The sequence below is a fragment of the Furipterus horrens genome, unplaced genomic scaffold, assembly GCF_987537825.1.
Source record: "Furipterus horrens unplaced genomic scaffold, mFurHor1.1.pri manual_scaffold_5, whole genome shotgun sequence".
NCBI lineage: Eukaryota > Metazoa > Chordata > Mammalia > Chiroptera > Furipteridae > Furipterus > Furipterus horrens.
The window spans coordinates 140,073,376-140,085,559 of record NW_028327175.1 but is presented as its reverse complement, the minus strand read 5'-3'; the positions used below and the strand labels follow the sequence as shown (position 1 = coordinate 140,085,559).

Here is a 12,184-nt window from a genome sequence, read left to right as displayed (position 1 = left end):
AGCATCTCTTAGGGCAAAGCTGCTTCTTAATTCTTTTCAAAATTGTGTCGGGTTTTTTTTTTTCTCATTTATTTTTTCCCGATGAGCTTGAGAATAGGATTGTGGTTGTCATTGGATTAAATTTCTAGGTTGATTTGGCTAGAATTGGCATCTTCGCAGTTTTTTATTCTATTCAGTGTGGTAGGGTATCTCCTCACACATTCTACACTCTTCTCTGACTCCCAATAAAGACAGTTCATGTTGGATGCCACCTCCGCCCCCCTGGGTCTTTTGCCTCAGGCAAGGCTAGTTCACATTCAGATCACCTCAGTACCTTGTCTTGTTTGTAAACTCTTGGGAAGAATCTCGGGGAAGTAATTTTGCAGCCATTTTGCAAGAGCTCAACACAGCTCCTGTACCGTAAGGCACCATGCCTTCCCTTTAGACTGGGCAGCTCCACTTCAAGCTCAGCCTGTGTTCTATGCCCCTGCTCTTTCTGGATCCTTGGCTTCATTGTGATGCAGTTTTGAAAAGATCAAATATCTGGTCAGTCTTACCTTACTCTTAGAAATTTTTCAGTTCATAACAATACTGCAACCTCAAGATTGTTATCCACAAGATTGGCTTATTAATATTGGTTCATCTTTTGCTTACTAGTGGGATAAAATGTACCTTTAAAAAACAAAACAAAACAGTGCTTGTCAATGTGAATACAAATCACCTGGGGATCTTGGTAAACTAATAGATTCTGACTCAGTAGGTCAGGGGTGGGGACGACCAAGAATCTGCATTTTTAACAATGTCCCAAGGAATTCCAATGCATCTGACTTTGGACCATCCTTTGAGTAATAGGATTTTAGGAGATGTTATCCATGACCACTGGCTTGCCCTGTGGCTTCCACATCTATAAATTGAGAGTGTAGAATTACAGAATTAGATCTCAGATTGGAAGGGGCTTAGTTGTCTACCTATAAAACATGCATCCTGTTTATAATATCCATTTAAATGGAATTATATATATATTGTTCTGCAACTTCTTTATCTCATTTGATAATGTCTTGTGGAGAATCAGTAAAATTTGAAATAATTCTTTGTAACAAGTTGATAGCATTCTGTTGGTGTGGCTGTAGCATAATTTGATTAACATGCCTCTTTGCAGACTTTTAGGTGTTTTTCTAATTTTTGGACATTACAGGCAGTGAGATACAATTTCAATACATATATCTTTTTGCACATGTGCAAGTATATTCATTGGCTAGATTCCACATGTGGATTTACAACAGAGTGTGCATGTTTTAAATTTTGATAGGTACTAACAGATTGTCTTCTAAAAAGGTTTTAGCAATTTATAATCACACCAGTAATGTAGGAAAGCGCCCATTTCCTGATATCCTCACCAACACGGGATATTACCAGTTCTGTATTTCTTCTGTGAGGTTTCTTTTCATATCCATTACTGGGTTATTCTTTTCCTGTAATGTTTGTCTCTTATTGACTTCCAAGAACTCTCTATATATTCTGGATAGTCATCTTTTGTTATATATGTTGCAGCTGTTTTCTCCCACCTGTGTCCTGCTTCCTAGGTTTGCCTCAGTTTTTTTATCCCTAAAATTTAGGGAAAGCTACCGATCTTGAAAATTTTTAGTAAGAATTAATGAACTATTATAAAGTACTTAGCCATGTGCCTGTCATAAAAAAATGTTATTAATAGCTTATGCATGTTAGTTTTTATTATTATTATAATTCCTCTTACACTTAGTCTTATCCGAGAGCCTATTAATATCTCTTTCTGTTCAAGACTTAGTTTTCATTATGAACTCATGTTCTTCCTGCTCACCTCTTCTTGGGTAGGTTCAGTATGCAATCTTGGGACAGCCACTCTTTCCCAGATGATCCTGGTCAGTTTTATCTTCCAGCAACCCTCTCAGTCCATATCTAAAGTTATTGCACCATGTTTGTCTTGCTTTGCTTTGTTTGAATTAACAAGCAGTTTTTTTGGAAAGCAGACATCTGTTTTGACTCATACCAAAGAGATTAATGAAGGAAAAAATAGTGAAATTGTCTCTTTCCACCTTAACTCTTTACACTCATTAAATGCTATTTGGGACTTGCATAGTTAGACCAAGTTTTGGGGACAGAGCTTGGGGACTCTTCAGAAAGAAAGGGGGGTTTGCCAAGGAGAACAGTGCTGGGCATGCTTTATGGCATGTTGATGCGCCCTGTGCAGAAATGCAAGGACTAACTTTTAGGGGGAAAATTGCTCAAGTCTTTGGGGAAATGGAAAATTTCTAAAATTTTCTTTAAAAGACTGCAGACATTTATTTCAGTTATTGCTTACTTAAGTATTCTTTCAAAGTATGTCTTTTTAAAAGCTGCTCTGGGATGTTAGCTTTATCCTGATTTACACCTTACATTTTTATGTCTTTTTTTTCCATTTGGAAGATGTATGCAAAGTTGCACTCCCATACGCATAATTATGTTAACATAATATTGAACGTTATATTTAGTACACTATTGAAAAATCAATATTTGGGAGTGATTTTTTAATATGAATGGTTAACTGCAAAAAGTGAGTTTACAAGTGAATTTATGCACTAGTTTTAAAATATGTTCATTAATTGATTTACTCATAAAGCACTTTTTGAGTGCTCCTATGTGCAAATCAGTTCTGGGCCTTAACTATTAAGATTGCAAATTTAAATAAAATACAGACTCAAGGATCTCACAATCTGATGCTATTAAAATATATATGGAGACTAAAATTCTAATGAACAATGTAAAGAACTGAATCTAAAACAGAAAATGGGTCCCTTACAGGTTGAGGCAAATTTCATGACCATGTCAGAGCTCTGATACTCTTAAGCAGTGATACTTTCAGGAGGCAGTTGAAGAGAAACTCTAGAAGAGATTATTCATAGGAAGGGATGGAAAAAATAGGGTACACCCCCCGGATTGAAGAGGTGAGGGTTTTAGTATTTGAAGAGGAAATAGAAATGATGGGCTACCATTTTGGTAGAATATTGCAGAATATTAGCAAAACTCTTACTTAGATAATAAAATTATTTCAAGCTAAATTTTACCAGTCACTAAGTTATTAAAATCAATTTTTAAAAAAAACAACTACCATATTTTGGAAAGTGTTTACTTAAAATTAATCATGTTGACTCATGTTTGACGTTAAAATATTTTAAATAATCAGTTTTAAATATGTATCCAGTTGTGGATGCCTCTTATCTGATGAGTTCATCTCCTCCGCAGTTTCGGTGTCTGAACTGCTCAGCTTCGCAAGTCTGCCCTCAGGATGGCCCTTTGTATCAGGTAAGAGGCACTCACGACTGTACATATGACCCCAGTGGTGCTGCCATGATGGGGGCTGCTTTCACCCCAAACTCAAGCTTCCGAGACACGTAACTTTGTGAAACAAATACTTACTTGAGCTACAAAACTACTTTTCAAATTAAGTCCCCAAAGTTTTACATTATTTTAGTTCTCTTGAAATAGCTATTTAATTTTACTAAACTAAAAATGAAATTATAAATTTTAAAGCCGTTGTTTATGAGTTCGGAATTTTTAATAATTAATGGTTTTACCCTGGAGAGATCTCTGCTCCATATTGGATCTCTGTTCCATACATAATACTTATTTGTGTGTTATTTTTTTAAATTAATTATTTCCCCACAAGTGAAGGATAAAATGCCAGATGAGGTAAAGCTGAATAATGGCAGCAGCTAAATGTAATTTCAAACTTGCTTACTTGGCCCTGCCCTAAGTACTTTACTGGGTTACTCCTTATAGTACAGAATGACAGTGACCAAATTTAATAATGCACCGAGAAAAACTTTCCTCAGATCCGTGTTCAAGTTATCTCATAAAAATACATTATAAATTTGGAAAACAGAAGTGACTAAGGGTAGTATAGTAAGAATTACTGTACATAGATGATCAGCTTAATCCATGGATAATTCATAGTATTACTGTAAAATCCCGATTATTAGGAATATTACTCAGCCATAAGAAAAGAACAAAATATTACCATTTGCAACAGCATGGATGGACCTAGAGGGTATTATGCTGAGTGCAATAAGTCAGTCAGAGAAAGACAAATCCGTATGATTTCACATGTGTAGAATCTGAAGACCAATGTAAATGAACAAACAAAATCAAAACAGACTCATAGACCGAAATGGTAATTGCCAAAGGGGCGGTGGGGGGGGCGGTTAGGGGACTAGGTGAAAGGTGAAGGGATTAAGAAGTACAGACTGGTAGTTGCAGAACAGTCACAGGGATATAAAGTGCAGCACAGGGAATAGAGTCAGTAATATTGTAATAACTGTATGGTGCCAGGTGCATACTGGAAATAGGAGAACACTTTGTAAAGTATATGATTATCTAACCACTATGCTGTATACCCGGAACTGTTATAATATTGAATGTAAATTATAATTGAAAAAATCTTTTAAAGAACAGAAAAAAAGAAATAATTCTTACTTCATGGTCATACACTTCAGTTTTCACATATTAAAACTATGTTCAAAATATGGGAGGCAAGAGGAAATATTTTGGTTTTTTCAAAATATTATAAAATAAACTTTTAGAAAGTTGAGTTCTTAACACTGTGCTTGGTCATTCATATTTCCTTTAGAAATGTAAAAATAGAACAACTTCCTTGGAGTCCACTTTCCTGTGTGGCAGTATTTAACAAAAAGGCTTTTACAACACGTATGCTGTTGAACAGCAGTTCCACTTCTAGGAACCAACCTGGAGGTGGTGGGTAAGGTGGGGTGCAGGGACTGGACTATAGATCATTGGGTCAAGATTAATGGGAAAAAAAAGGAAAAAGGAATAAAGTGAAATGTACAGCAAAATAGATTTGTTGATAACTTATACTTCATTTATGTAAAGGCATAATGCACAGCCTTTAAAATGATCATATTAAGTAGTATAGAAATAAATTTATGAAATTTTTAAATGGACAAAATTCTTAAGTGGATGAAATTATTTACCAAGCAATATATGTAGTATGATTTCAGTTTTGAAAGACAAATAGCCCTGGCTGGTGTGGCTCACTGGATTTAGTGCTGGCCTGTAAACCAAAGGGTCATTGGTTCGATTCCCAATCAGGGCACATGCCAGGGTTGTGGGCCAGGTCCCCCGTTGGGGGTGCGGGAGAGGCAACCACACACTGATATTTCTCTTCCTCTCTTTCTCCTTTTCTTGCCCGCTCTAAAAATACTGTAAATAAATAAAATATTGAGTAAATAAAGGAAAGACAAGTACATAGACAAAAAGATTAGAAGGATATAAACTAAAATAATTATGGTGGTTATCTTTGGATGGTGGCATTTAAATGATGTTCCTTTTTTTTTTTTTTCTTTTTTGGTGCTTTTCTGTATTCTCCAAATCTACAATAAAGCCAAAAGCCAAGTTATTTTTATGATAAAGAACTTGTTCTTTTTTAAAAAGTACATCAAAATTAATTTTAGGATTTTTCTAACATCTAATTTGAGACATATATTTTGGAAGTATCTATTCTTTATTTTAGTATTTCATGAGACTGAGGACTAGCAACTCTACAAAACATAGGTTCATTCAGTGCAGTCACTTAACACTAGGAGCAGTGATATGCCATATTCCTTATAGTAAGAAAGCAAACTGAAACACAAATAGAACTTAAACTTCATCTTAATTCCCAGTATTGTAACGCATTTCAATAAAATTATTAAGCTTCATATGTTTCCATAGAACAAACACAAATGGTTACTTGGAGGGGAAAACAAAACCATTTTTGGCCAAAAACTGAGAAAACCTCAACCACTTAACCAAACCATTTTATTGTACTTCCCTCTCTGCCTTCATGCTAGTAAAATCAGTGATGGATTCTTCTTCATATTATGAGCAAATTCTAGAACAAATGACTTAATTATTTGCAGAAAGCGTGCAGACTTAGCAGTCAAGAGTGGAAAGCAAAGGCAGAAGACTTATTGTGACGAAGGGCATGCGGTGGGTTGGGCTCTGGTAGAATGGGAAGCAATGAAGTCAGGGTTGGATGTCTAGGTAGCAGTCTCCAAATCTGGCTGAGCTTCAGAAAACCCAGGGAGTTTTATAAAATGCAGGTTTCTGTTTGCTGCGCCCAGCTACTCTGATTCAGAGGGAACAAAATAAAGTTTAAAATAAAAACAAGCAAACCAAATTTAGACCAAAATCAATTTAGACCCTGGAAACCCTGAGAGACTGTCTGTGACCTTTTCTGCAGCCCCTAGAAAACTGGTAGGGGTATCACCTCATTTCTTCAGCTGGGAGGAATGAGTGCTAGGAATCGTCATTCCCACCCCGCAGTCCCAGCCTTGGCCGAATAGTAAAAGAGATCCCAACACTGAGTTTTCTCAGTATGTAACATAGCTATGATAAGTATTGAAATGGTCATTTTCAGGATGACAGAATCTCAATCTGTCCCTTTCATTCATACATAAAGGTGGTTCTCTGTCCTGGATTTTTGCATTCACCCACATTGAGATGAAGGGAAAAAAGTCAATGGCCATTTCAGCCCTTTCTTGGTTTCATAACAGTAGTTCCTCAAAATTTCATTTTAAAAGGAGGAATCTGCAGCTTTAAGAAAAGGAAAACCATTGGTTCTCCAGACCCTTTCTGACCTGGGTTCTATACATGCGGTAAAACAGAGGGTAAAACCAGACGCCGGAGTAGCAGTGCAGCACGTACCACTCATCTACAGGGAGCTGTGTCCCCTCCGGCACCATGTGTTGATGTGTGATATTTTTTCTACATAGAGCAACATGAAGGACAATCTGAACCATTCAATTATACAAGAATCAAAGCCAAATATTTAATAGTACCAACTGAGTATTGAAAGGAGGCAATAAACCTAAATATTTCATGTAACAAATTAGTTACTTGTTTTTCTGAAAAGAAAACAAATGTCAAAGCTAATAAGAAATAGACTCATAGAAAGAGGTGTCTTTGTTAATCTGTGACTCAGTGGGCTCTCACAAACAGCAACTTTGTTGGAATCCAGCCTGCAGACTTGTCTTGTTCAGACCTACAAGGTTAATGACCAAACACCTTAAAGGAGGGCATTACAGCTTTCAGTTCTCCATGAGCCCTGCCTCTCCCGACGTGGTACGTTAGTACTGTTTATTCTACATATGCAACCCGTGTGACGTCTGTAGGCCTTCGTTGTATACTATCGAAAACTTCACTGAGTCTAGAAAAACAGTGGCAATTAAAAGTATATGGAGTTTTCATAGATACAAACAGTGGTTATCAGAGGGGAAGTGAGGTGGGGGAGGGCAGATTGGGTAAAGGGGGTCAAATATATGGTAATGGAAGGAAACTAGACTTTGGGTGGTAGGCAGGCGGTAAAGTATACAGTAGTGAATTACAATGTTGCACACTTGAAATTCACATGTTATTAACCAATGTTACCCCAACAAATTCAATTAAAAATACATAGTGTTTTAGTGTCACCTTGTCATAATCACTAGTATCAGCAAATGCTGGAAATTATAACCCCTCATTCTTAAAGTCCTTTGTTAATAATCTGTGGTATACTGTTTTTATATGAACACAGTTTTATTCATCATCTGTTTTTATTTTATAGTCATATCCCATGGTATTGCAGTATCGACCAAGAATTGATTTTGGTTAGACCAAGGAGCCTAGATCCCGCCGAGATGAACCCTGCACTATTTGTTTACTCATGGACAGATTGCACAGCGAGCAGTGTGTGGACTGGAGGGACACAACCAGATTTTCAGCATGCAAATAAGGCCACTCTCTGTCTCTAAATTGTCAGTCGCATTTATGTTATTTCTATTAAGAGCAAACCAAGTGCCATTCTGCTACTGAACCATCTGCATAAGTTATTTGTACCGTCTCCCAGTGTACAGGTCATGGTTGAGGTCAGTTAGACGTGCACCGTGATGCAGCCCTCTGAATGTTGTACCTGCCTGTTCCAAGACTGTTCTGATGTTTGATTTCACTAGTAATATGGCTTAATCTTTGTCGTGTTGCAATGTTCACGTACTTGCTATTTTATTAATTCTTGTTTAAATGGCGTATTTTACAAGAAACTAGTAATTATTAGATCTTGAAATTATTTTGTATGAAAAATATATTTAGAAAAGTGGTTTTTGAGCCACTGTCCTGTTCTCAGTAAGATTTCTGTGTGCAAAATAGTTCATCTTTGGGAAAGAAGTCCAGTTATTCTTTGAGCACATTGTAATTGTAGGCGTTTTAATCATCTGTCAGAGTAGTCTACCAATTACACAAGGCGGGTAGGTCAGCCCTCCAGATAGAAAATGTATGTGAGTCTTGGAGGACTGAAGTTAGATTCACAACCATTCACAATGTCGGCAGCTGATCACATTTACTTCTAACAAAATTAATGTGTAAGTAAGGTTAATTTTCTTTCATAATGCCTTATAACTAGTGGGTGCTGCTTCATGAACCATCATTTGTACAGCCCATTTTATGGATGCATCATTATATCATGGCTCTCATTTAATGAGTACATTATTTCTCTTTTTACTTTGGCCTTACGTATGTATCACTGTGGCATGCAGAGGGTTATGATGATTTTAAATAATAGGATCTTTAGAGCAGATAACATTAGCTATTTTGTGGATCTCAAAAGTCTCAAAGCAATTGTAGATTAAAACCGTTAGTTACCTATCACATTTCCAAAACATTTGCGTAAAATAGAATAAATGCGGTGTAGTAAATATGCTAACCAAAATTAATAGTCTTGATGATATTTCATTTTAGATCCTGTAGGAATGGTGGGAAATGGGATTACTGTTTTACACATAGTTCATTAAGGTCAGAGCTATGATAGTATCCTTGATTTTGTAGTTTTGTTAAGTCTTCCATTCATTTTGAGATTAGTGTGCAAGTCACAGAAAGTCTTGTTACCTTAAATTATATGAAAACCTTCATTTTAAACGTTTTGAAATTTATAGTTTTTAAAAAGTTTTCTTTGGAAATTGTTTTATTAATTGCTTCAAAACAAGTTAACCTCTGAAACTTAGGGAAAAAGTGGGAAAAATATTTGTTTCAGATATCTGACATGAGCACAATCTGTGTTACACACATGGTTTTTATACTGCATACATGGTACATGTGCTACATTCTCCAGTAAAATGTACCACAGATTAATACCTTCTGACTCTCAAAATGCTTCTTGGAAATAAAGCATACAATGCTAAGAAACACATACTAAATACAGCTAAATCTTCATGCATTTCACAGTATAAAAGGCTGACATATCATAATTCTCTTTTCCATAGATCTTTGTTTTCAAGTCAAAAAGTCTACATTAAATTTTTTGTTTTTGTTCTGGTGTCTGTGAAAAAGGTTATGGCAATTTCATTGTGTTTGTTCCTGGAAGGGCTCACAAGCAGAATTTAAAAGGCAGATTTTTTTGTTGAAAATCTTCAAAAATGTTGGAACAGACCATTACTGTCACACTCGACCAAAAACTAAATTTACTCTTCAGCTACAGAAATTATTTTATGCTGTGAATCTAATTGCCTACAATCCTTAAGAAATTTTAAAGTTTATTATAAGTTTGTGACATCTAGGTCAGTGATTAAAATAATGTTTTACATACGGAAATTAATTTTAATTGACTTAGTGCAAATTGCATTGAGAGTTCATTTTTAAAACCACCAGTGAGACCTGGATGTTTTTGGGTCCCTAGCTAAACCGTACCACCTTAGGTGAGTTTTATATATACAGTCTCTTGAAATTTGTCCTGTTGCTTCATCATATGTAACCTCACTATTTTCCAAGGAAATATATAGGAGGCAATTAAGGAATTTAGAGTTTTAGTGTATTAACATTTTTACTGAAATGCAATGGAATATGTGCCAAAACATGTGAAAACCTGACATAAAGGACATCAGTTGTTATTTGAGGAAAGGTACACATTTTATGATGGTCCTGAGTAATATGGTATTACTACTAGAACCACAGACTTCTTCAGCTGACCTCTTTTGATATATTCAACTAAGGGACCTCTTTCATATCTAGTAATACACTAAATCCCCAGTTAATTATTCCCCAAGTGAGGTTATGGAATTAGCAAGAAACCAGGTATAGAAAAAATATACAGACAACTTTTGTGGTTAGTTTTATAAACTTAGGGTGCTAGTAAAATAAACTCTTTATATAAATAACCTATAGGAGTAGCCATCTGAATCTGCAAAATTGGAGAAGAAATAAAACTTAAGTTTTTCTTTAATCTGTTCTTTCTTAAATAAGAGACTGAAAGAACTTCACTTCCATAAAAGATTTTATAATCTGTTTTTCCTGCCTTAGATATCATATTAGTAAAAGGGTCAAGGAACCTTGGGCATAAAGGCTTGTTATTTATAGACATCACTTTAACTGCACTAATCACATCAGAATATGGCCTTTTCTCTAGATTAACAAAATGCTTTCAAGAAATACAAAAAAATAAACTAAAAGGTTCATTGATGAGGTAATATTAGCCCATTCAATCTGGGGTAGAGCTACTTTGGGTGATGTCTTTTATATTTACTTTTAGAAAAGTATGTTATTTCATTATTCATTGAAAATGTGTCCCATACTGATAGGCCACATTTTATAAATGTAATGAGTTTGCTCAACTATATTATATTCAAATGTAATCTAAATTTAAATGATTCTTTAAGAGAAAAGAAAGTGTGTTGTATAATATTATGAACTGTTTGGCTTTATTGAAATATTCAAGAGAAAGTGCCTCATTGCAACTGTACATTTCTGCTTTAGATTTACTGCATACATTTTGAGTTATCTGTACCTGTCTCCTATGAATGATTTCATATCTAAATAGGCACTTGTAAGTTAATCCCTTTTTAAAAGAGTTTCATAAGGAAATACATATCACCAAAGACATTTTAGTGCTAATTAATAACAATGTTGGAGAGACAGTCTTAACAGTTTGGAGACTGGAATTTTTTAGATTGCAATTTAATTTTATATTAGGCAATAACTTTGAGTAATTGCTAAGATATCACCAAAGAAAGGCTTTAAATTGAATTTTCATGGTGAAATTAATCAAATGCAGGTTTTTCTTACAATTAGCAGAGCACACTTTCTTTCAAATATGCTTCTTGTTTTTCAGCACTATTTGACAGATCTTAGGAAATCTCGAAGGGGAGAAAGAGCTAAGCACAGCAAATAGCCTTTCTCTGGATGAAAAGTGGGAGAAGGACATACTTTGAAAAGAAAATTAAAGTGCAGATTTTAAATTCTAATTTGAGAAGCTTTTTATCCCATAGAGGCAATAGAAACAAACATTACGTTTATTTGGTTCCTGGATTCTCAATAATATGAGGAATTTTATTAAAGACAGACTTTGGTAAAAGTGCTGACATGCTTGCTTGTATAAAAATAGTACATTCTGTTGGACTCACATACATAAATGCTTTTACTGTATTCAAAGCAAAATTTTCATAAAGGCCTGTTTTAAGTCCCTGTCCTGTTTCTCAGTGATTATTGTTATTAGAATTCAGCCATATAGCCAAATCTGGCAAAAGGGGTCTCAGATCAGGAGCATATATACATCTAGTTAGGCCCTCTCCTTACACCACCATTCTCCTTGGGAGCTCATGCGTGGGCCACCTTAAAGCTCACGTGATGAAGTCTTGATGGACCACTGCATAAACCGCCTTGGAGATGATAAAAACGGGTGCACTGTTACAAACTGCAGCTATCATTAAGGACTTTCCCGCAGGCTAAGTCAGCGTTACACATTAAGATATTGGTTGTAGGAGAATTGCAAAAATGAATGAGTTTGCCATAACTTTTAATTTTCTGGATTAGAAACAAAAATGTGAAATGCTATTATTACTTTAAGTTATATATCTTTACAATAAGGAACACATCTGGCTTATGAATGATTGAAAATATTAACCCTTTGAAAGCACAAAATAACCAATCAATTCTGGATTTACTTGATATACCTAGTTCAGTAGTATTTTGATGGGAAAAAAAAAATCAGAAAAAGTTCATTAAAATGTACTTAAGTATACATTACAAGGTTTTCACAGGTTTTTTTTTCTTTCTTACCACAATGGCATTTTCCCAATTATTTAAAAGTGATTCTCTTTCTAGTGTAATGTAGTTTCCACAAATAGTGTGTTTTCTATTCTTACTATGCTTTCAAACAATTAAAATGCTTGAG

General features: G+C 35.1%; 1 protein-coding gene across 1 annotated transcript in view; it reads left to right on the top strand.

Annotated features, from left to right (window-relative positions):
- The window catches only part of PCGF5 (polycomb group ring finger 5), a 114,525-nt gene extending 102,757 nt beyond the window's left edge, over window positions 1-11,768 (top strand). The window contains exons 10-11 of the mRNA XM_090277980.1: window positions 3,238-3,297; window positions 7,595-11,768. Coding sequence (XP_090134106.1) covers window positions 3,238-3,297; window positions 7,595-7,642 — 108 coding nt within the window. The 3' untranslated portion in view covers window positions 7,643-11,768. The remainder of the gene's footprint in view (window positions 1-3,237; window positions 3,298-7,594) is intronic.
- Window positions 11,769-12,184: the final 416 nt, after the last annotated feature.